The sequence below is a fragment of the Haemaphysalis longicornis genome, unplaced genomic scaffold (assembly GCF_048455015.1).
Source record: "Haemaphysalis longicornis isolate Haplotype H1 unplaced genomic scaffold, Haemaphysalis longicornis Haplotype H1 scaffold_1, whole genome shotgun sequence".
NCBI classification, from domain to species: Eukaryota; Metazoa; Arthropoda; class Arachnida; order Ixodida; family Ixodidae; genus Haemaphysalis; species Haemaphysalis longicornis.
Genome location: NW_027526203.1, coordinates 251,609,900 through 251,634,342, shown reverse-complemented (window position 1 = coordinate 251,634,342; position 24,443 = coordinate 251,609,900). Strand labels below are relative to the sequence as shown.

General features: G+C 44.1%; 1 protein-coding gene across 1 annotated transcript in view; it reads right to left on the bottom strand.

Moving 5' to 3' along the window:
• Window positions 1–3,048: 3,048 nt before the first annotated feature.
• The window catches only part of LOC144158592 (uncharacterized), a 31,869-nt gene continuing 10,474 nt past the window's right edge, over window positions 3,049–24,443 (bottom strand). The window contains exons 3-4 of the mRNA XM_077689598.1: window positions 16,243–16,496; window positions 3,049–5,631 (exon numbers count right to left, since the gene is read on the bottom strand). Coding sequence (XP_077545724.1) covers window positions 5,408–5,631; window positions 16,243–16,496 — 478 coding nt within the window. The 3' untranslated portion in view covers window positions 3,049–5,407. The remainder of the gene's footprint in view (window positions 5,632–16,242; window positions 16,497–24,443) is intronic.

Below are 24,443 nucleotides of genomic sequence, written 5' to 3'. Positions count from 1 at the left end.
AAGCACAGAGGAGAGAAAAGCTGGCCCCTAGGCATACCATGCATTGCAAGGAGTTTGGTGAAAGCTGAGCTGTTTATGACGGTCAGCAGCGGCCTACTGTGCTAGTGTCGTAGCAACGTCAGTGAAGTGCCGGTGGTCAAAATTAATTCACAGCCCTCCACTACGGCGTGCCTCATCGCCTCTGTAGCATCGGCGCGTTAAACCTCATAATCAATCAATGAAACGCTGGCCCGCCAAGGCTTGAGTGAACTGAAATAGAGTGGTTCAAGTGCCCCATAGGGCCTGTGCATTAAAAATGAGGCAAAAAACTGGGTCAGACCATTTCGGGGTGCTGTGAGCGTTGGCCGTCTACACTATGGTGTAGTGGATAGAATATTCGCTTCCCACGCAAGAGAACAGGGTACACATTCCGGTAGGCATAAATTTTTCGTTACGTTTACCTTTTTACTGTGGTAACATTCGTTTTATAAATGGCTATTTTGAAAACACCCTGAACACGTTTATAGAGATGCCAGCAGCAGCCTGCCAATTTTCTTCTGATGCAGCTGGGGTGCATCGGTGCAGTCTACTTGGACGGTTCTTTGTGCCTCTATGTCTGCGCCTATTGAGAACAATGAGCACAGCAGAAATGAACACAGAAGCACGTGCTATTTTTATTCAGAATGTCTCTAGGCACGCAGAACAGGCACTTCCCTGTGCTGGATTAAAGGGGCCGTGACGACGACACAACTTTGCTCAGTTTGAGAGAACTAGCCCTTGGTAGCTTACTCAGCTCCATTCCAGCTGTGGAGGATGTTTTTTAACCGAAAAATGCAAGAATGGAAAAAATTCTAAATTTCGTGCTGCAGTGATGTATTATGGACAGGAGTGACGTAGTATGGGCCAGCTCTAAAAAATGAAGGTTGCGAAGCTGTACGAAACCTTCACAAAAATGACGACGGTTTAAGTCCATGATTGCAGTCAATTTGCTTCTTCTTCGCTGCCACACTCCATCATTGTTGCTGTAAGTGCGAGCTTCCTTCACTTTTTTCGAAGTGACAATCATTGGACATCACATGAAGGCTTTGGGATTTGGGGTGAGGAGGAGCCTAAACTTAGGGGCCATAGAGGTGGTGAAGAGGTGGCGGGGGTGGAAGAAAAGTAGGGAAGAGATGGTGGTACAAGAGGAGTAATCAAACGGATGAGAATTTAGAACAGCAAGGGGGGGGGGGGGGGGGGGGGGGGGCTATAAAAATATGCAGGGGCAGACAGACAGACGGACAGAACAACTTTATTTGGCCACAGCTGGGGCGATTAGGCCGGTGATGTCTTCTCCGTTGTCCGTCGGGCAGCAGGGCCCCTTTTGGGCAGGGGTCCGGTGCCTTCGGCCAAGCGGGCCAGGTCTTCTTGAATTTGGGGGTTTGGGTCACGCAGGGCGGCCTCCCAGCGCACCTCGCTGGTGATGGTAAGGAGAATGGGATGGGATCGGTGCCTCAATAGTGGGATGCTATCACAGGCCCGTATGATATGGGATAACGATGCGTGAGGGACCGAACAATATGGACATGCGTCTACGTAGGTGTCGGGAAAGATCGCAGACATGATGGCAGGGGTGGGGAAGGAGCGGGTCTGGAGCTGCCGATAGATGACCGCCAAGGATCGGGATAGAGATGGGTGAGGAGGAAACATGGCACGCTCCGAGCGGTAATGGGCGAGGATGTCCCCGTATGTGTGCAGCCTGTCCCATAGAGTGAATACCTCACCATCATTTGCGGTGCCATCGAGCCCTCGGAAGACCAAAGTTCGAGCAGCTTCGTGGGCCGCTGAGTTTCCAGGTAGCGCGGTATGGGCGGGAGCCCAGACGCGAGTGAAAGAGCGGGATCGAATGTTCTGGACCTTCAAAAGGACTAAAGTTGCTGGGGAAACTCTTGCGTAAAGGAAATTTAGGATGGCTGATTTGGAGTCACTGATAATAGTTGTTTGAAGGTGGGGACTGGGGTCATAGCCAACGCGATGGCGATCTCTTCTCCCGCCGTGGGGGATGTCGTAAGTCAGGAGGCGGAAACGAGCTGGACTTGTTTCGAGTCAACCACTGTGGCTACAGCAGCCACTCTGGTAGGATAGGCTGCTGCATCTGTGTATAGCGTTGGGGAGCCTGGAGGGTACGCCTTTTCAAGGGCTTTCGCACGCAGAAAAACGTGGGAAGGGATGAAAATTCAGAACCGCTGGGGAGAGTGAGCAGATAGGGAGGAAGCAGATCGTTGACAAACAACCTTCCGGTACGAAGGGAGAGCCTCTAATCATCATCATCATCATCATGGTCATCCCGCTGGAGATTGCCACCTATTTGGTTTGTAAATATGTGGGTAAGTTCCATTGCTGTTCTTGGCATTAAATAAAATAAACCACAAAATTTGACCCTTATGTAAAGTTTGAGCACGAAAGGCGAGGCTGTTTGCTCAGGAAAAATATTTGCATAGCACCCCCCTGCACGTGTGAATGCCTGCAGCACCCCAAAACGATTTGCTTCGCTCCTTCCCTTCCCCTTCTTTGCATGATTTTTTCGTGCCTGGACTCCAGCTTCCACAGTAAACTAGTATGTTATGCTGCGAGGAAAATAATGCAAGCCAGGCAATTGCATTGGAAGAGGCCAGGGGAAACACGTGAAAGGATAGTGCGTTTGTAGAATTTGCCTGTTTGAAGCCCGCTTCCTGCAGATGGCTTGGCGAGAGTGGTGTGGAGGAGAACAGGTTTTACTTTTATTTTTCAATTTGATATTTTAAATTGCTAAATGGCAGTTGGCCTTGCCTGGCATAAAAAACTTACTAACTTGCGTTGAATATCAGTGCAGTTAAGGAAAACCCAGCTACCCTAGGTTTTTTTCCCTTGATTGCAATGCATTAATTTCCTAGTGCACTGCAAGAAAGTTAAGTTAACTGTCTACATAAATATTTGCTCGTCACATACAAGCAGCAACAGTTTAAGTAAAGGAAACAAAAGAAAATTGATGTCGCTTGTTTTCTTCAACTGTTTCCATAACATCTAAAGGTTCATTCTGCACTTAAGACCAACCTTTTTTTTTTTTTGCTGTTTCTTTTTTGTGGAATGTATTTCTGAAGAAAAAAAATTACATATTTTCCATGAAACCTGGTTTGTGGAAAAGCATTTATTTTGAATGACTTACAGGAGCCCTCATAAAACAGTGAGTAGTCCCGAAATTGCAGTACACAACGCAAGGCAGGAATAGGTAGATACAAGACCAGCCAAGGATACTAAGATGTCCGCAACAAAGAATTGCATAAAAAAATTATGTCGAAACCTGGAACCTTTAAGTATGATTCCTGTAGACCGTAAGGAGTAGTTGAAAAAATACAAGAGCTTTTTTTCAACTACTGAGCAAACACGGAAAGAAAGTTGTTCAACTACAACAAGCTCAATAAACAAGGAATGCCACCACTAAAAATATACAGCCAATGAGTGCAAATTCTACAGGCTTCAAGAGAAACACAATTGAAAAAGAAAAAAAAAAATTGCATGCAGGAAGCGTGACATAAGCACCACGTCGCAGGGTGGTCTACGGCCCGAATGCCTGCGTGTAAGTGGCACCCCTCCCGTCAGTACCAAAAAAAATCTTAGAGCAAAAAAAAGGAAGGGGGGTGCTGGCATTGATGCACAAAATGACCAAAACAAAAACCAATTGACATAATGTTATCACAAAGAGGGTGTGGAGATGATGATGGATAGTTTTGTGATACACTTCAGAGGCAATGCAAGCACATAACTTGAAGCAGCCAAAATACCAATGTTGCGATGAGTAATGGGAGGTTGAAGCAAAAGAGAGCAAAACATTTATTTGGGAGCAGGTGACTGAGATGAAGTGAAACATTCAGTTTAACTTGCACAACGTGCGAATTGTGGTCTTATAATAGTGTGAAATACATTACACTTCCATTTCATATCACTTCCTCTGTGTTAGCCACAATAATAGCCATGTAGATGTGGGGAATTTAAACTACTGAAAATAAAAGTATGATCAGCAGATGAAAAATGTTAGGACTATCCAATTAGTTACTGTAAGTTAGGCATAGCTGTCTCAATGATTTTGAACCTTTCTGTGGTGGGGGACAGTAGTATCACAATAGAAAAAAAAAAAATGGCTCTACGGTAAGCTTCACAGAACTTATAAGGTGATCGTTCAGATGCCCTCATAATGATGTAAGCTAAATGTATTACACTTGTCACTAAAAGAGACTTAGTGCCTTGAGTTTACATGTTTTGTACACATGTCAGATAAAGTGGTTATTATGTTGCCTGTGTGGTGCATATCAAATTTGTATGAACGACAGGCCAGAAAGTAATACTGCTGACATCATTGCAAAAGGAACTGAATGTGCTTTCTATGGAAAAAAATGTAAGCTAGGAGCTTCAGGGCAACGAGAGTGTACTGTTCAAGTTTTTATAAATGACGTGGAACTGTTTGGGGTGTGTTTGCTGCGAAAAATGGTAGCCAAAAGTAATTTCATAGCTATGAACTAGGGACAGACCATTTTTTATGTATCTGAAATCTGAAATGCATCCAAAAGAATGAGCATAAGCTGAAAATTACAGCATAAAATATTGCCGAATTGGAAAGCAAAGCTGTTGATGCAGAATGTTTCTTAAATTGGAAAATTTGTAGAATCGTGTGTTGTGAGAGCCGAGTTTAAGCTGTATGAACACTTGAGAGACACAACTGAGAGACACCTCTTAACTCTGCAGTGTGCGAGTGTCAACGTTCTTATCACAGCAGCCCGTTTGATTGAGCAATACAGGACCATCAAACATAGCCATAAAGAAAAGCTTGATGAGATGCTGGCTTGGGCAAAAGAATATGTTTGCTGCTCAAGTTGGTACTCAGCTAAACAGGACATAACAGAGTGAAAAGTTAACGAAAAGTTACAAAAACACAGAGGACAATTACTGCAACACAGCACTTGTCTTGAGTGTTTCTCTATGTCTTTGTCAACTTGTCACGCTGTTTCGTCTTGTTTAGACATGGGCCGTAGGAATGTATGGACATTAACGCCTCAACAAGAGTGGAAAAGACTCAAGCGACAAATGAACATAGTTAAGACCTCACCCTCACGTTGGCATTTGACTTTAGTCATAGAATTTCCTGTGGAATTCAGAAGCTTGCCTTTTTCATCGCGATTGGTTACTAAAAGGTTAATTTGCAGAGAGCTGTTTGAGTGGCAAGAAAAGGTTTATAAAAGAACCAGCATTCAAAGCGTACACATAAAGACGTTTGCTTTCTGAAAGTCGTACAAAAAGTAGAGGAGCTTGCTCCTCCTTCCCAGTAAGAAAAAGAGAAGGCAGGAGGGGCACCAACGTATGAACCTGACCATATACGCTTTGGTGCACGGAGGTGAAAGAACAGCACGGGCGTGCGCTACATGAAGGCATTGGAGCGCAGGGCCTTTTTTCGCTTGTCCCTGGCCCTCCGGTTCTGGAACCAATACTGGACTTGTCTGAAAGTGAGGTGGAGCCTGGAGGCCAACTGGAGGCACGTCTCCCGGCTCACGTAGCGACCCCGCTGCTTGTAATGAGCCTCCAACACGCTTCGGTAGTGTGGCCGGGGAAGGGCCCACGGGCTCGCTTCGGCGACTGGGGCACCTGCAGAGAGGTGCACCTGGTCACGCACGTGCGTGCCACATCTGGCACTGGGAAGGGAAACCGCCTCAACCTGTATTGCAAGCCGTCAAGAGCACCTTGCTACTGCTACGCAGCTCGTGAAAGTGACTTCTTGGAACACCAGCCAGAAGCAAGGTCACCGGGTGAAGACTGGCCAACACCCAGGGCAGCGGGAAATTTACATAAAACATGAGCCCCTGAATTGTGTTTTAGCCTTTTTGCAGTTCCTAGTAATTTCCATTAATAAACACAGGTAACACGTTTTGTGCTTTCCGTTAGGTGATTACAAAATATAGTCAATGCAAAAAAAAAAAAAAATCGGCCATTGCAACCATTTGGTTACACAAGACGATACAGAAAAGCTGACATCACCCCCCCCCCCCCCCCCCCTACTTCTGCTAAAAAAAAAAAAATCGTCCTCTATGACAGCAGTGACACATTTATGGCCCTTCCAAAAAGCGTAGAGGGGCACTAAAAACGTCATTAACAAGAGCCATACCCAGAAATATCGTGCACATGCCTTGTAGTACACCCAGCAGCTATGCAAAAAAGGCTTGGGTATTTTTTGTTTATTCTACGTGCGGCACTTGCTGCAACAATTTTGCAGAAGAAACTGGTCTTTTTTTTTATGCCTGGTTGAATTGATCAATACAAGCTTTGTCATAAAGGGGCCTTTATGACAGCATACAAGTTTATTCGGAAGATTGCCGCGTTGGAACAGCAAGCATGTCAAGTTATCCACAGACTGCATTGGAGGAAAAAAAAAAAAAGGATAAGAAAGGGTTATGTCCCAGAGACTTTCCTCCGCACTTGCCCCATGATGTCATTGATGTGGCACAATGCAGTTAAGTTGTCAATTGCAACTGCAAATTCACCAGCATTGTGGGCTTTCAATTTGGCCTGGTTGAAATCATTAATGGCACTTCGTTCATAGCAATAAGGCAGGTGACTGCTAAAATGCAAAAAATTTCATGACAGCGACTGGAAGCAAATTCACATTGATAGCAGCCTCAAAGACCAACAGCTGGGTTACCATTTCTGAGTGGCTCTAGTAACAGTGCGACAGCTGGATGACACCATAATATACAGCATTTCTGGCTCCATGATTTTCCTTTTCTTTTTTTAACGTTGAGCTTTCAGTGGAGTGCAAGTTGTTCAATTCTAGCCCAATAATCTCTCGAGCCAGGGCTTCATCGTCTGAAGGAACAACAAAAGCCATGGCTGCCCTTTCTGGCATGGAGACAGCATACTGATTGCTGAAGTGGAAGCTTGAGCAAGTTGGCACACACTTGAAAACTTCAGTTTTCAAATGCTGACTTTCCCTATCGGTATGTCATACATTCTGCTCCTCTAAATGCAATTCTTCTGTAATGACACCATCATTTCCCATCAAACAATGTGGTGGAGAGGTATGGACTGGCGACTCTTCCGAACAATGCAAAGCTGTATTGTTTTCACAGTTTCATTACGAGTAGCAGGATCAGTACTTTTTTCATAGTTCCTCCCTTCATACTACTTTTTCCTTTTGTTACGCAGACAACAGTGCCAACTGGCAATCGTCCACGCACACCTATGATTTAAGACGGCTATTCACTGCCTTGGAGCAGGGACCGAACGTGAAAATAACAGGCAAAAGTATCTCGGGTGCAAAAAGCAGCAACAGAAATTATTTGGCGCTGTAACTGGTTGTCTGATTCATTGGTCACTCATCAAATAATGTGCTCAGAAGACAAACTTGCACGCACATAGATACACACTGCGGCAGATACACACGGCAGGTGCCAAGCAGCACAGCAATTGATTTCGGTTACTGTTTCGTCACTCATCAAAGCTTACTATAATAGTGCATTGTACTAGAAGCCATACTGTAAACAAAGAATGTAATAAGACAATTGACTCTAGCGTCGTTACAAGTTTGCACGTGTTATGTGCAAGCGCACTTGTCAACAAGAGAATCTCACCACAGCTAAAGTACGCTAGGGTGGCAACCAAAGCTAGACTGCCATGTCTTAACCGCTCTCAGGGCCTTAGTAAAGCAACAAGTACAGGAAGATGGCACAAACGAATAGTCAACAGTCTTTGGAAGTTGCACAGATGTACCTGTAACTAGAAGCATGAATGTTGCGGATTAACAATGTATGTTTGATCTCAAATCTCAAAAAAGCATCAGCTTACATTATAATGCATAGCTAAACTATAACTATTGCCGCTTCTGTTTCAGGCATTGTGTTATGAAGCCTGGGTATTAATTACAGTGTGCTTAATAGCCGGCAAGGGTGAGGCATGCTATACTGCATTCCAAATGCATTTATGAAGGCGCGAACACATGCCTACTCTTATGAAACGTGAATAAGGCTAGCCCGTGATGAGTGTAGCAATTGCAGAAAGATAACAGGAGGATCAGATGCCTGAATGTTGCAAACTTAGGCCGTGAATCGCAATATATGAGCGGCCAAGTTCAGTGGGCTATAATAGATGTAAATGTGTGTCAATGATCTGTTAAAAGCACAGCTCTTTTTTTAATATAGCACAACAAACTTGCAGTTGGATTCTCAGTAGCGAAGTTCTCATTGCTATGAAACATTTCGATGCACCTGATAGCAGTTTGTCTTCACAAACCACTTCTTGTGACAACCAGGCTCTCGGAGAATGAAGATTTTTGCCCTCATACCTATGATTTTATTGCTATGAAACAATCTCCTTAAAAGGAATGAATACATATCATACTTATTTATAATAGATTTGTCTTCCAAGATAGTTTTGAACTCTGAGTGGGTTGCAGTATTGCTGAAAGATGGCCCCACAAGCCAGAAGACTTGCATGGCTGGGCTGCTTTGCAAACTACTTTGAACGGGCGTAGGCAAGACAGTGGCACTTTGTTTGATCAGGTGCACCAACACTATGCGTAAAACGTGTATAAATGTGCTTTTGGCTCTAACCCCCCACGTCACCACTGGAGGTACATCAAGTGGAAAAAGGTTGAGGTTGGGTGACTTCATAACGCAAATAGATACGGACAGCCAAGCATATGTTACGTGCCTTGACATCACCCAGAGTCAGCCACAGTAAGCCCAATTGGAAGGAACAGCAGCCCCCATAATGAACAAGGTTCAGCAGTAATTTTTTTTTTTATTTCTGGGTTTTACATATTAAAGGTACACCTGGGCTACGAGGCGCACCCTAGTGGAGGGTTCCAGATTAATTTTGACCACCTGGGCATCTTGAACGGGTGCCAAATTCCAGACACTCTGGCGTTTTTGTTTTCATCTCCATGCAAAAAATGGCTGCCACCGATGCCAGGATCAAGCCTGCATCCTCGCGCTCAGCAGCACAACGCCTTAGCCACTGAGACACCCCAGCAAATGGCAGTGAAATTCTTGGCCCTGGATAACCAGGGTGGACGCTACCGATGTGCTGAGCCAATGAATAAAGCACGATATTTTACAACAGGGACTACAGCAGCCTTCATTTTTCAAGAGCAAGAAAGGTTTATTTTCCATACCAGGGCAGCACCAACAGCGTGAGTACCACTAGGCTCCTAACAGCAGCATGACACTGATGAGTCTCCGCTACTATGCATCTGTTGTGTCCTAGCGCAGCAAGTTTCAATGCAACTGCAAACACAGCAAAATAGTGCTCAGCCTGACAAATCCCTCCACAGCACCAAATGAACAGCCTTTACAAATAGTTTAGAAGAAAATGTAGGGGTCATTTCAACGAGTGGTGAAACCATTTGGTGAATTAGCACTGGTCTCTTCTTTATGTCGAGAACATCAAAGGAAGAACAAAAGTATCTTTTGGATCTAGGGCAAGGGCGGAATCCTGGACCAGCCTCAGAGATCAGGTCTTACTACTTACAGAGATCAGGTCATGTCTTACTAGTTCAGGCCATGAGTAGTGATCCCCCAGATTAGTCTACAGCAGTGGGAGTGGCGTTAGCACGAGACGTTGGCAACAAATTCTTTAAATGTAGTTGCCCGTGCTCAAACTTTGCAACCATACTGCAGTTGTCCGTAACCTGCCTAGTGTGAAGATCGTGTGGAGTGCAAAAGTCCGTGCTTCACAAATGATTGTGGACTGCACCATGGCTTCTAAATATTTTTCGTTCCATGAAAGTTTAAAGAGGCCATGCAGACAAAACACAAGTTTGGTTCATTCGAAAGATCGCCTCTTTAGAATCATACTGACACCACTTTTAACTTAAACGTCACTCAAACAAGCTATGCAATTAAGAAGAAAGTGAATGGCCATGCGACCCACTAGCTCATTTCCCACAACAGAACCTATGATGCCATATGCCCAGCTGTGCGATTGGCTTAGGTCGGCAAATGCAAATTAGGCAGGGCTTATAAGCTTTCTGAACGAGCTATTTGTGCTTAAATTTAGGGCACACTCTTTTTATAGCAGTCAAAATTGTGGGGTTAACAATTAACGTTACGAACAGTTAGTGCGAACAGTTAGTGCGGCACTTTGCTGGCTGACACTGCCTAACACAGCCGTCGGACGCTTTGGAGTTTTCTGACACAACGTTGACCAACTGACATAAGTGGCATGGTCACTTACATGACCATGTCTGTTGAGTCATAGCTTACGTTTTAGGAAAATATTAGTATGAATCCTAGTAAAAATCCGGCAGGTATAGAAGTCCGGCCAGAAACAAAGTGCGAACACTGGAACTTCAGCAGTATGGCAGCGCCGTCTATGAAAGCGGGTGATAAACAAGATAACCGAACAGCCAGCACTGGTCAGCAGGCTATCTTTAGTTTCAAGGCCTTGCTCTGGATACATCATTGTTGACGTCATCAAAACACGATTTGGCAGGAGAATTAAAATTTGTTTAAAAATGTTTAATTTTTCGGTGAATGAAGCATCGTTTGCTGCCGGACAAGGGCTGAGGGCACTATAAAACACAATGTTTCGAATAAAACAAACTTGTATTTTGTCTGCATGGCACTATCAACAAAGCAATGAGGTTACTGCAAGTCTTACCATTTCAAATAAAACAAGGCAGCCCAATGTAAGCTTCAATTTTTGGGGTACATTTTGATGTTCATGCCACAAGAAGATCATCGTACCACCTAGCCTTAGTATTAGTGTAGCTGATCATCACCAAGCCAATCCCAAACCAGCACTATCAGCAGGCTGGTTAGAAAATTTGCTTGAGCTGCCCATAGAATAGCACACCTCTAAGATTACAAAGCGTGTATGCAAAACAGTGCACCACGGCCACTCGCGGTATCCAGGACATTCTGCAACGCGGCCACCCGAAACTTTCCGTACAAAATAGACAAAATATCTTTTCGTAAACATGATTGTGTATTTAAAGTGCCCCAAAAGAGTGCAAGCACATAAGTTTGCCCAGCATTCATCTAAAAACCACCTATTGAGATAAGGTGGTAATAGTTCGAACCTCAAGCCCAGGCAGACTTCTAGAAATCTTCTCTTACATTCACTCTAAAGCTAAAAATAAGTGAAAGTTACAGTAGTTTAAGTGTTGCCAAGAGGTACACACAATCCATGTAAATTAAACACTCTTCAAGCCAGCTCTGCAATGTCTCAAATATGTGTGAAATGGCCACCTCATATTCAAAGATTTTGCTTGCCTTACAATGCCCCTATGTGGTTTCTGAAATGTTTCAAACAAATGGAAATAAACTAATACTTGCTCTCTTGGCTTTGCTCCTGAAAGCCATTTGAAAAATAGCGAACAATAAAACTGAACAGCAGAAAAACCAAAAAACAATACTGTGTGCTTACAGTTTCCCAATGTCTTGACAGAAGTATGAAGAGAGACCAATGTGTTTAATGAAGTTAATTTAAAATTCAAATTTCAGCACCTTGATTATGGGTTGCACTGCGGTGAAAGACTGTGGATTCAATTTTTGACCACCTAGGATCCTTTAGATGTGCTAAGCATAAACTGGTAGACTGGATTACTTTTACCATGTGTGAGGTACAGTTTTTGCTTAGAGCGGGTGGGTTACTAAACGGCACCAGGCTTCGACAGCTCAGTGTGCATAACACAGCAGCATGCCTACACAAATGCCAGACAGCACAATATTGTGACAAACTAGCAAGGAGCACTTAAGCAGGAGGGCGGCTACTCAATTAAGATGATGCAACCATCACAGGTGGCAATTTAAAAAAATCTAGATATAAAAACTACTTAAAAAACTGCCAAGTCATTCATAATGCAAACTAAGGTACTTTAAAATGCCTACACACAATTAAAGGAAGTTCTCACAGAAAATTCTACAACTGTTAGTGTGCAAGTTCAAACCTCCAGGTTCAAATGATGGTGCTGTTCACAGGTCCTGCCAGTCATTTCCTGACCCCGAGGAAAATGCCCACAAAAATGCAGCCCATGCACAGTGCCAACAAAGAGTGAGAGCACATTTGAGGAAAACGCCTCACTCACGAGATCACACTCCAGTACAGACTGAGCGAGATACAGTACGTCCCAGTCAAAGCTGCAGAGTTGTGCCGAACACAACATCCCACACTTGCAGACACCATAAATGCATCCAACTGCTCTCCTCACAATGACACTACATGTGCATAGTATGAATGTGCATGTGATAGGCAAATGATGTGGTGAGTAACGTTCTGCTTTAAGAAACATGCTCTCCCGAAGCATATCATCGCCGAAGTGAGAAATAATAATAATAAAAAAATGCTTCACTATATCCTACCTTATCTTCATAAGTAAGTAATAAGACGCAATTGGGAAATGCAGCAGTAATATGACAGTGCCATAATTTTGTCAAAGAGGCATTATCACAAGTGGCTGCATCAGTATCGTGTGCTAATAAAAAGGGGAATGTGCTTTCTGATAATATTGTTAAAGAAAACTAATACTAGTGTGAAGTGCCCGATAAATATAACCAACACCAGAAGAAAAACGAAAACAAGGAAACGAAAGTGCTACAAGCTACAAAAAGCACAATTTCTACTATTTAGTATACAACTAGTTACAACTAAAAAATGTGGAAAAGATATTGGCAATCGCCTCCAACAAACACAAAATGAAATAAAATATGCCCAGGAGTGAGCACATGAACAGGGCCACAACTGAGTTCTTTCGGGGGAAGCGAACTAAGTAGTATTTCAGTATCTAGGCGTGGGATGGAAGCGTGGCTACGATCTAGAAAATGTCTAGTACAGGCCTCGTGCGACATGTTTTGCACACATGCTGGACACTCCTCGTGTCTGTCAAAAGCACATTTTTTTTCGCATCCATTCTTCTCTGTCCCCATAATCCCATAACCACCATTGCAGGAATGGTGGTCGACTTCAAGTCACACCAACACACACTCTCAAGCAGTCAACATCTTCGTCATCCACGCACAAATCTGTCTGCTCAAATTTGTGCACATTCACTCATCCATAATGTTGAACATGCACAAACTGGAACAGACACTTGCAATGTACAAGGCTTCACAATTTCTCAAAGGCTAGCCCATATTTGGCTAATATTTACAGCTACCCAAGTGCTTCGTTATGCATGGAGATTGCATGAGAAATAATTGTGCGCTGTTTTCAGACCTGAATTTGTTGCAGTGAATCCTCTCTCACTGGGCTACAGTAACGCGTGGGCTATGCCACCAGCCGAGCAATGCTACAATGCCACTCACCGATGAACTAGCCACAATATTGAACCCAGGCAGGACGGCTTCAAATACAAGAATGCAATTTATGTAACCGACAATACATCATCAGCCTTCACACCACAAATACTGTAAGATCACACTAGGCATTCTGCTACCAACTCGCTTCACTGCCCATTGCGTCCGACCCAATCCTTTGTTTCTTTTTTTTTTTTTTTTTCAAGTATTCCCGCTCTATTCACACTGTCTTGTAGGGTTTAACGCGCCGACGCAACGCAGGCGATGAGGCGTCATTCACACTGTCATTAAAGAATCTCTGGAATGCTTCCATCACTGCATGGACCGTTTTTCTTTTTTAGATTGCAAAGCTCTGCCAATCTTTTGGCCCTTTGATTTTTGCGGCAGTGCTTTGCCTCAGCAAAACAGCGTGATGTCATTTTTTTTTAAACTTGAGGGACTGAATTTGTTGAAACTCCTTGAATGCAATCATGCAACACAGTGTGCCATGCACAACTATCCCTCATGATTGAGTGTGAATCTGACAGCACACGTCAGCTGCTTTACGTTTTCTTTCCAATGTGCACGCTCACCTTGCTATTGCTCATGTTTGTAGTCTGCCACAGCAACATTTAGCACGGACAGAGACCCAGCCAACTGTACCGCCAAAACAAAAGAACGGAAGCAAAGAAAAACATCCCGTACTGTCCACACGAGTTACGAAACATTCCGTGCAAACTCCCAAGTTGCCAGTACGGGAATGTGATGTCAGAGTGAAGGTAGTCTCTAATTTTCCACACAGTCAATGGACGCCTCTACTGAAGAGCTGGGCAGAAATGCTGATGCACTACTCACAAGACCGAACGGCACAAGTTTTCCGCTATGGTCTAGTTACTTGTTCAGAATTCAAGAAGGTGCAGACTGTTTATTTTGTGAGTGCGCGGCCCACTGTCGCACTAATTAATATGACCACCCTTAAAGCTCAATAAGAAAAACTTAAAGGTGGTTCCATCCAAGTACAGCCAGTTACACTGAAGGGGTGAACGTGCATGCCCCCGGTGCAATACAGCAATACCTGTGGAATGCATCAAAGGGATTTTTTTTTTGCAGGGGGGTGAGGAGGAGAAACCAATTCACTTGATGTGTTTTAGTGTTCTCTGGATGCTTCCTAGCTATTTTATGGTGGAATGTAAAACAACTTCACAAAGTCAGTCTGGTGTCAAAACAAATCAAAATCCTTTCTTTGTGTCCCCCACCTGTTTAATCGTCGCGTGATCCCTCTTGCATTCTGGACTTTAATCTAACACAGTAAAAGCTTGTCAATTCGAACCCAAAGGGGGTGTCATCTCAGTTTAAATTAACGAAAGCTTGAAATAATTAAAGCGCTGAATGCCACAACCATACACTACAATTGGGAAGCAGTAGGGCATGTTAAGACTTCACTGCTTGAAAAATTCTCTGACTGTAGACTGCCTTCAGCAGTTAAAGGCGATAGCGGCGGAAGGCCTCCTCTCCTCCACTCCAATCCACGCTCGCACAGCCTACAAAGAACGTCTTCCTAAACGCATGCCATGGGTGTTTCAGATCGGTTTACCCAACTCCAGCTCCTCTTTTTGTTCTGGAGATGGCGCACCCTCGATGTGTAGGCAGCGGGTGCATTTGTGCGGCCGTTTATCATGTGCTAAGCCACCAGCGCAGTGGTGTGTAGTTAGAACCATCCATGGTAGAACCTACACACTTCAAATTAACGGGCTTCTTTACACATAAGACTTTTATGGAGACTTGGGTGAACCAAATCGCACAGCTCGAATTTTTCATAAATTCAAATGATTGGAGGTCAAACGAACAAGCTTTCACTGTAAGGTAATTGGACGATGTTCACAGCCCACTTCAGTGTTCCTTTAAGGCAGGACACCTTACAACTGCCCGCAAGGCCACAAAAAATAATTTTGCGATAGACATAATTCCACCAGCATTTGCCCCAAATTAGCTCTCCTTTAAATGCAATGCATCTGAGCTGTTGCTAATTGCCCAGAGCAAAGTTTTCAAGAAATTATTGCTCCTGAGTCGAATATGATGTATTGCTCCTGAATCTAATATAAAGTAGCCACACTACAGAAATACAGTGCACGACTGTTTAAGTCACATAAAATTATTGCATTTAAGTGATGCTTCACGTGGTGAAATAAAGTCTAAATATCTTGGGAAAAGTTTCAAAGTGCAGTTTTGCATGCAATCTGTGCTAACCCTTAGTGAACGCTGCACAGCATTCTTTGGGGTGCACCAAACAGCATGCAAACACTTTTTTATAGTTTGCTTTGACCGAAAGATGGCTGCTGCAGCCTAAATTTGAACCGGACTTTTTGTGCATAGTAGCAGCAGAGTGCCTTAGTTGCTATGTTGCTGTGGTGGAGCTTTCACAAATTAATTCTGCCTTGGTCACACTGCAAGGGTTCAGTGTGGTGGAGGCATAGTACATCAGGAGTGCATCGAGCAAGCAGCATTTAGTACATCTAGAGGACACAAGTGCTCATTATGCTGTTGCATTCAGTCTCGATTGCTTTTATGTCTGTACTGCGCCGAGAGACTGCAGCACTTGGAGTAAACACTTCTCTAAATGTCCAAAAATTCTTACTCACAACCTGCCTAAACATTAATCCTCCAGAATTCCCAAGATTTTTACAGCTGATGGGTTCTTATTTCTTGTCCTTCAGGGGGTTGAATCAGCGTTGTTCTGCATTCTGCTTATAAAATGGCCCCCTTCACATTTTCTTCGTTCCTGTAATCATTAAGATGCGAGCGAGTAAGACTGGCTGCCATGTGTCGTGAAAACGCATGACATGTAAAATGAAGAACCTCAACATCTACAGGCTGCTTTCTTCCACTGGGGACAGCACAGTTGGCACAAAACTGATGCAGCCCTCCCTCTGCGGATCACATGTACAGCTGCCCAGTTCTGATGCCCAAGCGTTCAGGTCGGCCCCAGCACCTGTGATAGATGCGGGCGGTCGTGCACAGGGTCGGGGCTGCCCGCCTGCTGTCCCGCCTAGAAGAGGTGGAAGTTTGGGAAGATGATGGCTCTCTTCCGGTCGCGGGTCCTCTTGTTGGCGAACCAAACCTTGACCTGCTCGGTGGTTAGGCCCAACTGAAGAGCGAGGGACCGCTGGCTCGCAGTGTCTGGGTAGGCATTCAGCACAAAGGCCTTCATCAGCTGATCCTTCTGATAACTGGTGAAGTAGCGGCCTGCGGGGAGGAACAACAAGCGAGACATCATGCCATGCATTGTTGCAGTTGGGCACAACACACTTGCGGGCAAGGGGGAAAGAGGGGCACTACACAGGCACTCGTGAGAAGCGCTACCTTACGAGCTGTGTGCTCGCCACGGCGAAAGATGCAGGTTCACTCGCATTATGCCAACTGCTAGCATGACAGCCAGGAACACGACAGTCCGCGAAGGCTACTGAGAACTTGTGCAATGTGGCGTGTCACAAAATGCTCAAGGGTTGTTAAGGTTAAAGTTGAGACTGCGATGCTACAAAAAAACTATGCAAAAAAGTGCACGCCAATTTTTTTACCTGTTCAGTCGTTAAGTTACGCATACAGATTGTACTTCTTGTAGACACATTTTTAAGAGAGCAGAATTAGAACACAGTCTTTAAAAAACAATGCCAAGAAGGAAAGTGTGTTCACTGCACAGCAAGTAAGCCAAGGCAGGGCCCCAGAACAAGCAGGGTGCAAGCACAGGTAGTGTTAAATCAGCAATGTTAGGTTACAGCATGCGCATAACTCTTAACACTGTTGTATTCACATTTAATTAGCAGCAGCCAATACCAATACTTTAAAAACGAATGGCTGCTGGTAAAACTTCTCAACACAAAGCTCGTAAACGCAACGTCAGTGACATGTTCCAGAGATTTCAACCCTAAATACTTCATTTTTTGCAACTGCTATACACAAAAGCTTTTCCACATGAGAAATTCCCTCCAACCAAAAAGAAATTCATGCTACCGTCTTTTTAAGTGTACAATGTTTTCTGAAAATTAAAAAAAAAAAATGCAGTGACACCGTGCATATTCATTATTCTTAAAAGCAGGCAATGCTCGCGCATGTTCACCTCTGCTTGCCAGTGCTTGTATGCTTTTAGTTTCTCGCTACAAAAAGCACAAGCATTTGCAAGCCTGCAAGCAAATTAATTTTCACCCCTCTCAAGATGAAGCTGGAAGCACTATTCGAGGCGTACAATAAGCCAGGACGTTCTACAATCTTGTAGCAGCCACTGCACAGCTTTAAATAGCAGCCGCGAGGTGATGGCATGCAGATTTAGCCTGCGTTCCCGAGTGCTTCATTTTTAGCATGATGGTGCCCCATTGAATGAGAAGCAATGCTTTCGCATACGGGTGTTCCGTGCTGATAGTGGAATCACACGACTGAAAAGTGAGGGAGGCGAAGGGTATCGCTGACAGCTCGGAGCATGCAGTTTCTTATGGTGTGTGCGGCAAGAAGGGGACAGCAGAACTTTGCACCATGCACCCCGTGCCACTGAGCAGCGAGAGCTCTGTGGCTGGGGGGTAAGGAAAGCCCAAGAAGTGCTGTTTCTTTGGTTTATTAAACGGCTTAAAAAACATGAAGAGTATGGGACCATAAAAAATTTGTCCAACACAGACACAGGGACACAACAGTGGAACAAACGTAGAGCTAGCACAGTTACATGGACTCCGGCGGGACACGACGATAGTTATACAAAAGCTACACAGGCAGCACAGGGACTACACGACACCGCCAGGCCTGCATGGAAGACGCAGCTAAGCACAGCCCAGGGCGCGAACCAAGGCAAGCTACAAACTTTGCGTTGCGGTTTCTTTGCATGAAAATCTAGGGCAATCAAGCCGCCCCAGGAGCACTGCAGATACTTCTCCGCAAAAAAGGAACAAACAACAGACGACACTGTCAAGCAAGAGTCATCCGACATGTGCACACAAGAAATACCATTTCATGTGTTCACTGTGCATAAGCATGTTAGTCGAGAAAAAAAATGCTACGTGCAAAATGCTAGTGACGAGCTGCTTGCTCAGCTAGGTCTACTCAAAAGTAATGCGATACCTCTGCATAGACAGGTTGGCGAAGTCCACACGCTTGCGGAAGGTACACTCACACTGGCTTAGTACAGCAGCAAGAAGTGAGTGATGGCTGCAATATACTAACTGCGACAAAAGTCAATTACCGCCACGACGACAGGACAACTAAATAGTCCATAATGGATTGCCTCCACACCTTGCCAGCTCACAGGCAGGCAAAGCTGGCAAGTCTCACTAGAGCGCTTTGCAATGCCACCTGCCGCTAGTAGCCACATCGCACTTTGCCAAGGGACTGCGGACATAAAAAGTGGGCCGCTCAAAGGAGCAGGCCGGGGAGCAAAAAAGTGCCGAGTAAACAGCCAGGCGCACACGCCATTCACGAGCCAAATATCGGGAGGGGGGGAGGGGGGCTTTCACCCAACAGCCACATGATGTCGACACTAGTGCCGGGGAGAGAATGGCTGCACCTCGCGCACACCGGCCGTGCGCCACCATCCCGGCTAGCGTCACAGCTGAAAGTTCTTCTGAAGCAGCTTTTTCTCCTTGCTGCGGCGGTTCTGGAACCAGAACTGAACCTGGGTCCTGGAGAGGCCGAGCCTCTGGGCGAGGTCAGCCTTGCGATCGTAGGAGATAAAGCGGCCGCGCTGGTACTCCTGCTCCAACTGGGACCTCTGATATGCGGAATACCGCTCGAAGGTGCGCGTCCGCCCTAGGAGCACTTGGTGCGGGACGGAGTGGGCAGGGAAGGGGGAGGGGCAAGAGACCAGAGACAGTTAGCCACACAGCACAGAGAACACGGGGCACTGCAGCAATGCGCCCGACAGCAAACGGTCGACTCAGGTGATAACTTTGAATCGCAAGCACAGTTCCCAGCTTACAAGTAAAACAGGCCTGTCACGAGATGAGCGCTTAAACTGGGGTGGCTTTGAATGCAGGCAAGCTTGATGTGCCTAAAGCTCTGTCACCAGGGCTTGATATGAGCATCAGCGTTGTTCTTGTTTCTAGGCTCTAGGTACCTAAACAAGTTATACAGTTGATCCTGGATATATCGAACTCCAAGGGGATCGCAAAATAGTTCGATATATTGATAATTTGATTATAAAATTTTTTTCTTTTGCATAGGATTTCCAAGGGGACGTTTGGACTGTTCGATATATGCAGTAATTTGATATATCTGGGTTTGACATATCCGGGATCGACTGTACTACACAGTTCTCATGCCTAACTGCTAAATATGTAGCCTGATAAATGATCAAATGATGCGACACTGGTTCTGAAACTGACACAACTCACTTTGAACTACAATTGAACTCGACCCTTTCGCATCACTAGGACAGCGGTTCAAAATAGATTCTCAGGTGGGTGGGCAACGCATTCCAGTAGTATGCGAAGCCCTCATTTAAAAGTGAATCCTCCCCTCACCCACATTCTGGTGCCAGTGCAGGAAGTTAGTTTTGCTGCAAAGCACGCAGCCTCATGGGCAGAAGTTTATAGACCACAAGGCAGCTGATTTCAGACTGCCCTGCAGTGTTGCACTCCAGTAACTAATGTAGTCCGAAAAGCCTCACACATTAGCCACCTGGCTGCCATGCGGAGGAGAAATTTCCTCAAAATGCCATTCTTGTGGCCTGTAAACTTTTGCTCATGACTGTGCACCATTCTGGCTTCACCACATAGTGCGTGCTACTACGCTGCTTTTCCTGCACAACCCCACAGCTTTGCACAACAGCCAAACAAGTGCAAGATACACCTACAGTGCAACAGAAAATTGTTCAGACAGTTTAGAATCACTGCGCTAGAGGATCATGCAAGTGGCTCATAATTCTGACCCTTGTCTCTCTTCACGTCACCATCATGGAAAGTCGCCTGTGCATGAAATGACCTCCCTTTGACCACTACCTACTTATATGCAGGACACTAATGCTTGCCCCAAACATCTCAACGATTAAATTCCCCAAAACAAGCTGAACAAATTAGCAAAATACAGAAACAAATACAGGAGATAGCCCATCGAGCATTAATATGCACTGTTTTGTTCTAAGCATGTTTTTGGGAATGGCCATTACATGAACACCCCTCTGCTTTTTCCATCCCTTAGTCACCACACATTAGTAAAGGAATCAGAAACAAATACTGCAACAAAATTCCTAATTAGCTCAAAATTTAACTAATTTTAATCAACTTTAATTTACAAATTGCAGCGGAACCGATGTCATCTCAAAGTCACACTATTCTTGTTTGGTGCTTTACCTTTGCCTTTTTATTGCTGTTCACACCTTTTCAGCGCCTGAAGTCTACACGCCTAAAGGATGTACAAGTGCACGTGGGAGAATTAATGCAGCCTTCGGCCATTTAAGAAATTTAAAGAAAAAGAAATAGTATGCGATTCCCACATCCATTTTTCCTTGGAAGGTTACAAGTTGGTGTTTGAACATCTTGCAAATGTCGAAGAGCCCTGGGTAATTGTGAGAGAGAGGGAGAGAGGAGGGAGGGGGGGAACTGATAGGGTGAAGCACTTAACCAAGCCTCGCCCAGTTTTTTTTTTGTTGCACGCTTGTATAATCCAGCCCTCTGTGACATTTCCAAGATGTACCAGTACTAAAGCAACTTCCGTACTCAAGCCAACTTCCTGCCGCAGCTATACACCCTTGCATTGACTGCCAAGCCTGACAACAGGTAGAATCAGTGCACATATGAACACACAGGTTATATACCTTTGTATTTTTTTTTCCGGGTGCAGGTTTATACCATACTTTTTTTAACCTGTTCACAATTTCCCACAGTGCTCATGTAAGAAATATAGAAAAATCTAGTGCTGACAGCTAATAACCACACCTAATAACCAGTTACACACAAGTCTACTCCGGAAGGCACCAGATTCATGACACGCAACATAAACATTAACCCACTTCATGCTTGTATCAGTAAAAAGTAAACCAAACTCTGCAAAAGCAGAATTACTGAGTCTTTGCCAGCATTTTGCTTTGCTTTGGAAACTTAATTAATCACCAAGTGCTATGGAAGAAAATTCAAAAGAAGCAATCTTTTCTGGTTCACTTGCAACACAAGGTTCAAACAGCTATTCCTGAAAATGGCTTGAAGAGAAGTGGAGCAAATTTGCGCAAAGATGGTTTAGAATATACTACTCCCTGCTTCAGAGTGTGGATCACTAGAGTTTTCGTATGACTCAACGACCTCAGACTCATATTACAAGAACAGCACGAGCAGTAGGAACAGTGGGCAAACTATAAAGCTTCAACATCTGGCAGGACGGATATGTTGGAAAGCGCTGCCGGAACGTACAAGTTTATGAGGCAAGAGCAACAACTTTACGGAAGCGGGTGCAGTGTATTAACCGTAAGATAAGCCACATCAAACCTGACTAGGATTATATAACAATTAGCAGCAATGAATCCTTAAGCATCGAAATAACAATAACAATATTAACCCAGTAGGACAAACTTTCAATTCGATTCTATAAGTGTTAAATGAGAGCACAGCCTATTCATAATAATGCGACACGGCCACACAATCCACAATTGTTTCAGAGCCATTTCAACATGCGACTTTCATGAGCAGGAAAATATTGTAGTGTGAAGCTATTCCCCATTTGCAATTAACTTGCTGCCAAGCGTACCTGCCACACATGAAAACCAGCGCAGAAACGTATTAATTGCTAAAATGCGTTTGCCATAAATGGCTACACTAGTGAAAAGACGGGAACTGGAACGTTTTGTAAGATTAGGTGGAGAGTAAAATAACATAGCTATACGAAGATGCTTTCATACAAAGGCCGCAACAATTGTTATAATATATTAGGATGTTGAGTACTTAGATACACAACTCCAGTACATGTGCAATGCAGTTATGCCCTTCACATCTCGTCCAATTGGCTGAAGTCCGCAAATACAGTTAGCAATAGCATGACATTAAATAGATGCACAGCATGCCGCCAATTCCCAAGCACAGCACAAAACCATTTGCAAAAGCACCCACTGAAGCCTCTACTCCAATTTATGAGTGAAAAAAAAAAAAGTGTTTAGCCATTTGTGACATCCCAAAAGTTTCCTCAATCACTGATCTTGGCCAAGACACAATGAGCAGCCATGGTGCAAGCCAACAACAAAGCTTTCACATCTTGCGGCAGGACTGTCACGCTTTCACCAGCAGCTTGCTTGCACAAGCTACGATGGGCCCATCACTGGCCACCACAGGTCCTTCAGGGCATTACAAATATCCTGGCTGCCTCGCATGTGACAGCAAATTTTATGCACGGGACAGCGTGCTCTTCTCAGTTGTGCCCGAAATTCTGAACTAGTTCCGTCGAACTTAACCACCTGAAAAAAATGAATGCAGGAAAAGCAATGAATGAAAACAGAACGAACAACCTCAGGGTGCTAAAAATCACTGATCAATGCTCACTTGAGTGTTCTTTTTCTAAAGCAGCACAAGCACAGTATGCAGGTACCGAGATGAATCGTTTTTATACTTTTTAAGCTGGACGTTACAAAAAAAAAGTTAAAATGCATGCACAACACTCCGGATACTGGAGCTTACTGCACGTCATAGAAATTACCAGCTGAACCTGCACTTGTTCATTTCTCGGTCAACTAGGCACACATGCAGTATACACCACTTCTAACTTTTTTGTAAGGCACGAAAGAGGGACAACAAAGAAACCATTAACCAGAACAGCTAACAAAGCAAGAAAAAGAAAAGTTGCATGAAACGTCCTCACGGCGTCCTTGCAATAACCACTGAAAGTAAACCCAGCTCGCATTTGAAAGAGCAAAATACATGCCAACCATGGTTTTGCTATCCGGTTGTTTGTTACTCTGAAAAGGAAAATTTTAGCATTACTTTCTGACATTACAATGCAACACCAAGGCTTACTGGACAGCTCTTAGGAACATGTGATCAGTGGCCACGAATAATTAACATTGCTCTTTGAATGTACGGTGCAGTTTGTTAAAAAAAATAATACCCAAGATACAGCTCATGAGCTAGCAACTCATATAACCAGGCCAAGCAATTCTTGACAGCAAAGATTTCAGCTCTACAAGTGCAGATGTACGTTTCACTGTTAAAATGAAAATTTCGGACTTTGTAGAATGCTGCAAGGTATGTCTTTTGAGCGTACGTATCTGCAAACAGTATATAAAGGCACTGTGCAGATTCAAAAAATTATTTATAACAAAGAAAAAAGAGACGAACTAGGGTGGGGTGCCTGGCAGACTATGACTACACATTATTTCAATACCCCGTGTGCTTTATCAGACACATTCGGCCCCTAACAGATCAAGAACACTAAAACTAGGACTTCAAAATGCAATGTGCAGAGGCACAGATAGCAGCTAGGAAGCCCAGGCAGCCACAATGGGGAAAGAAAGAAAACAGGGGGAAAGGGGGGGGGGGCAGAGTGCAAGGGCAATGCTTAAGCACTGTTAATTTAGTTAACTGAAGATGAACAGTAGAGTCGAACTTTTAAATTAACAAAAGCCAGGGCAGGAAATTTGTGCTTTTTCACTTGTCCTAGCATGAATGCTGCCTTTATAATTTAAAATCATGTGCTAAATGGGTGCTCACATTTCTTTTGAACTGCTTGTCTTCTGACAACTGTCTAAGCACTGCACAGCTGTGTAAATTCTGTATTGTTGCATTATCTTCTGTTAGAAAAAAACAATGACACAGCTTTCTAGGTATTGCATTTTATTCAGGTGGAGATTTGCAAGTTTTGACAGTACTACAGCTTTAAAAGCAATGAATTGTGGGCATATTAAATAAAAAAAGAGCCAGATAAAAGTATGCCAGTTACTTGGAACCTGCACAACAAACAAACTCAAAAGCAAGTAAAGCAGTGAAATAACCCAGTATTTGTGATTACAGGCAGATCTGACAGCAGCAGAGTTAACTACTCCAAAAAAATCTTTGTTAGGTGAATGCTAAGAAAGCACAAAACTGTGCAATAGATGGTGTAACTGTAAATGTGATTACTTGGATACATACAAACAAAAAGAAAGGAACAGCCCAGGCCACAGTTTCACACACTGTGGAGGACTTCCCTGAACCATAAATACTTTATGAACTCACACTGCCTGCCCTTAACTGTAGCAAG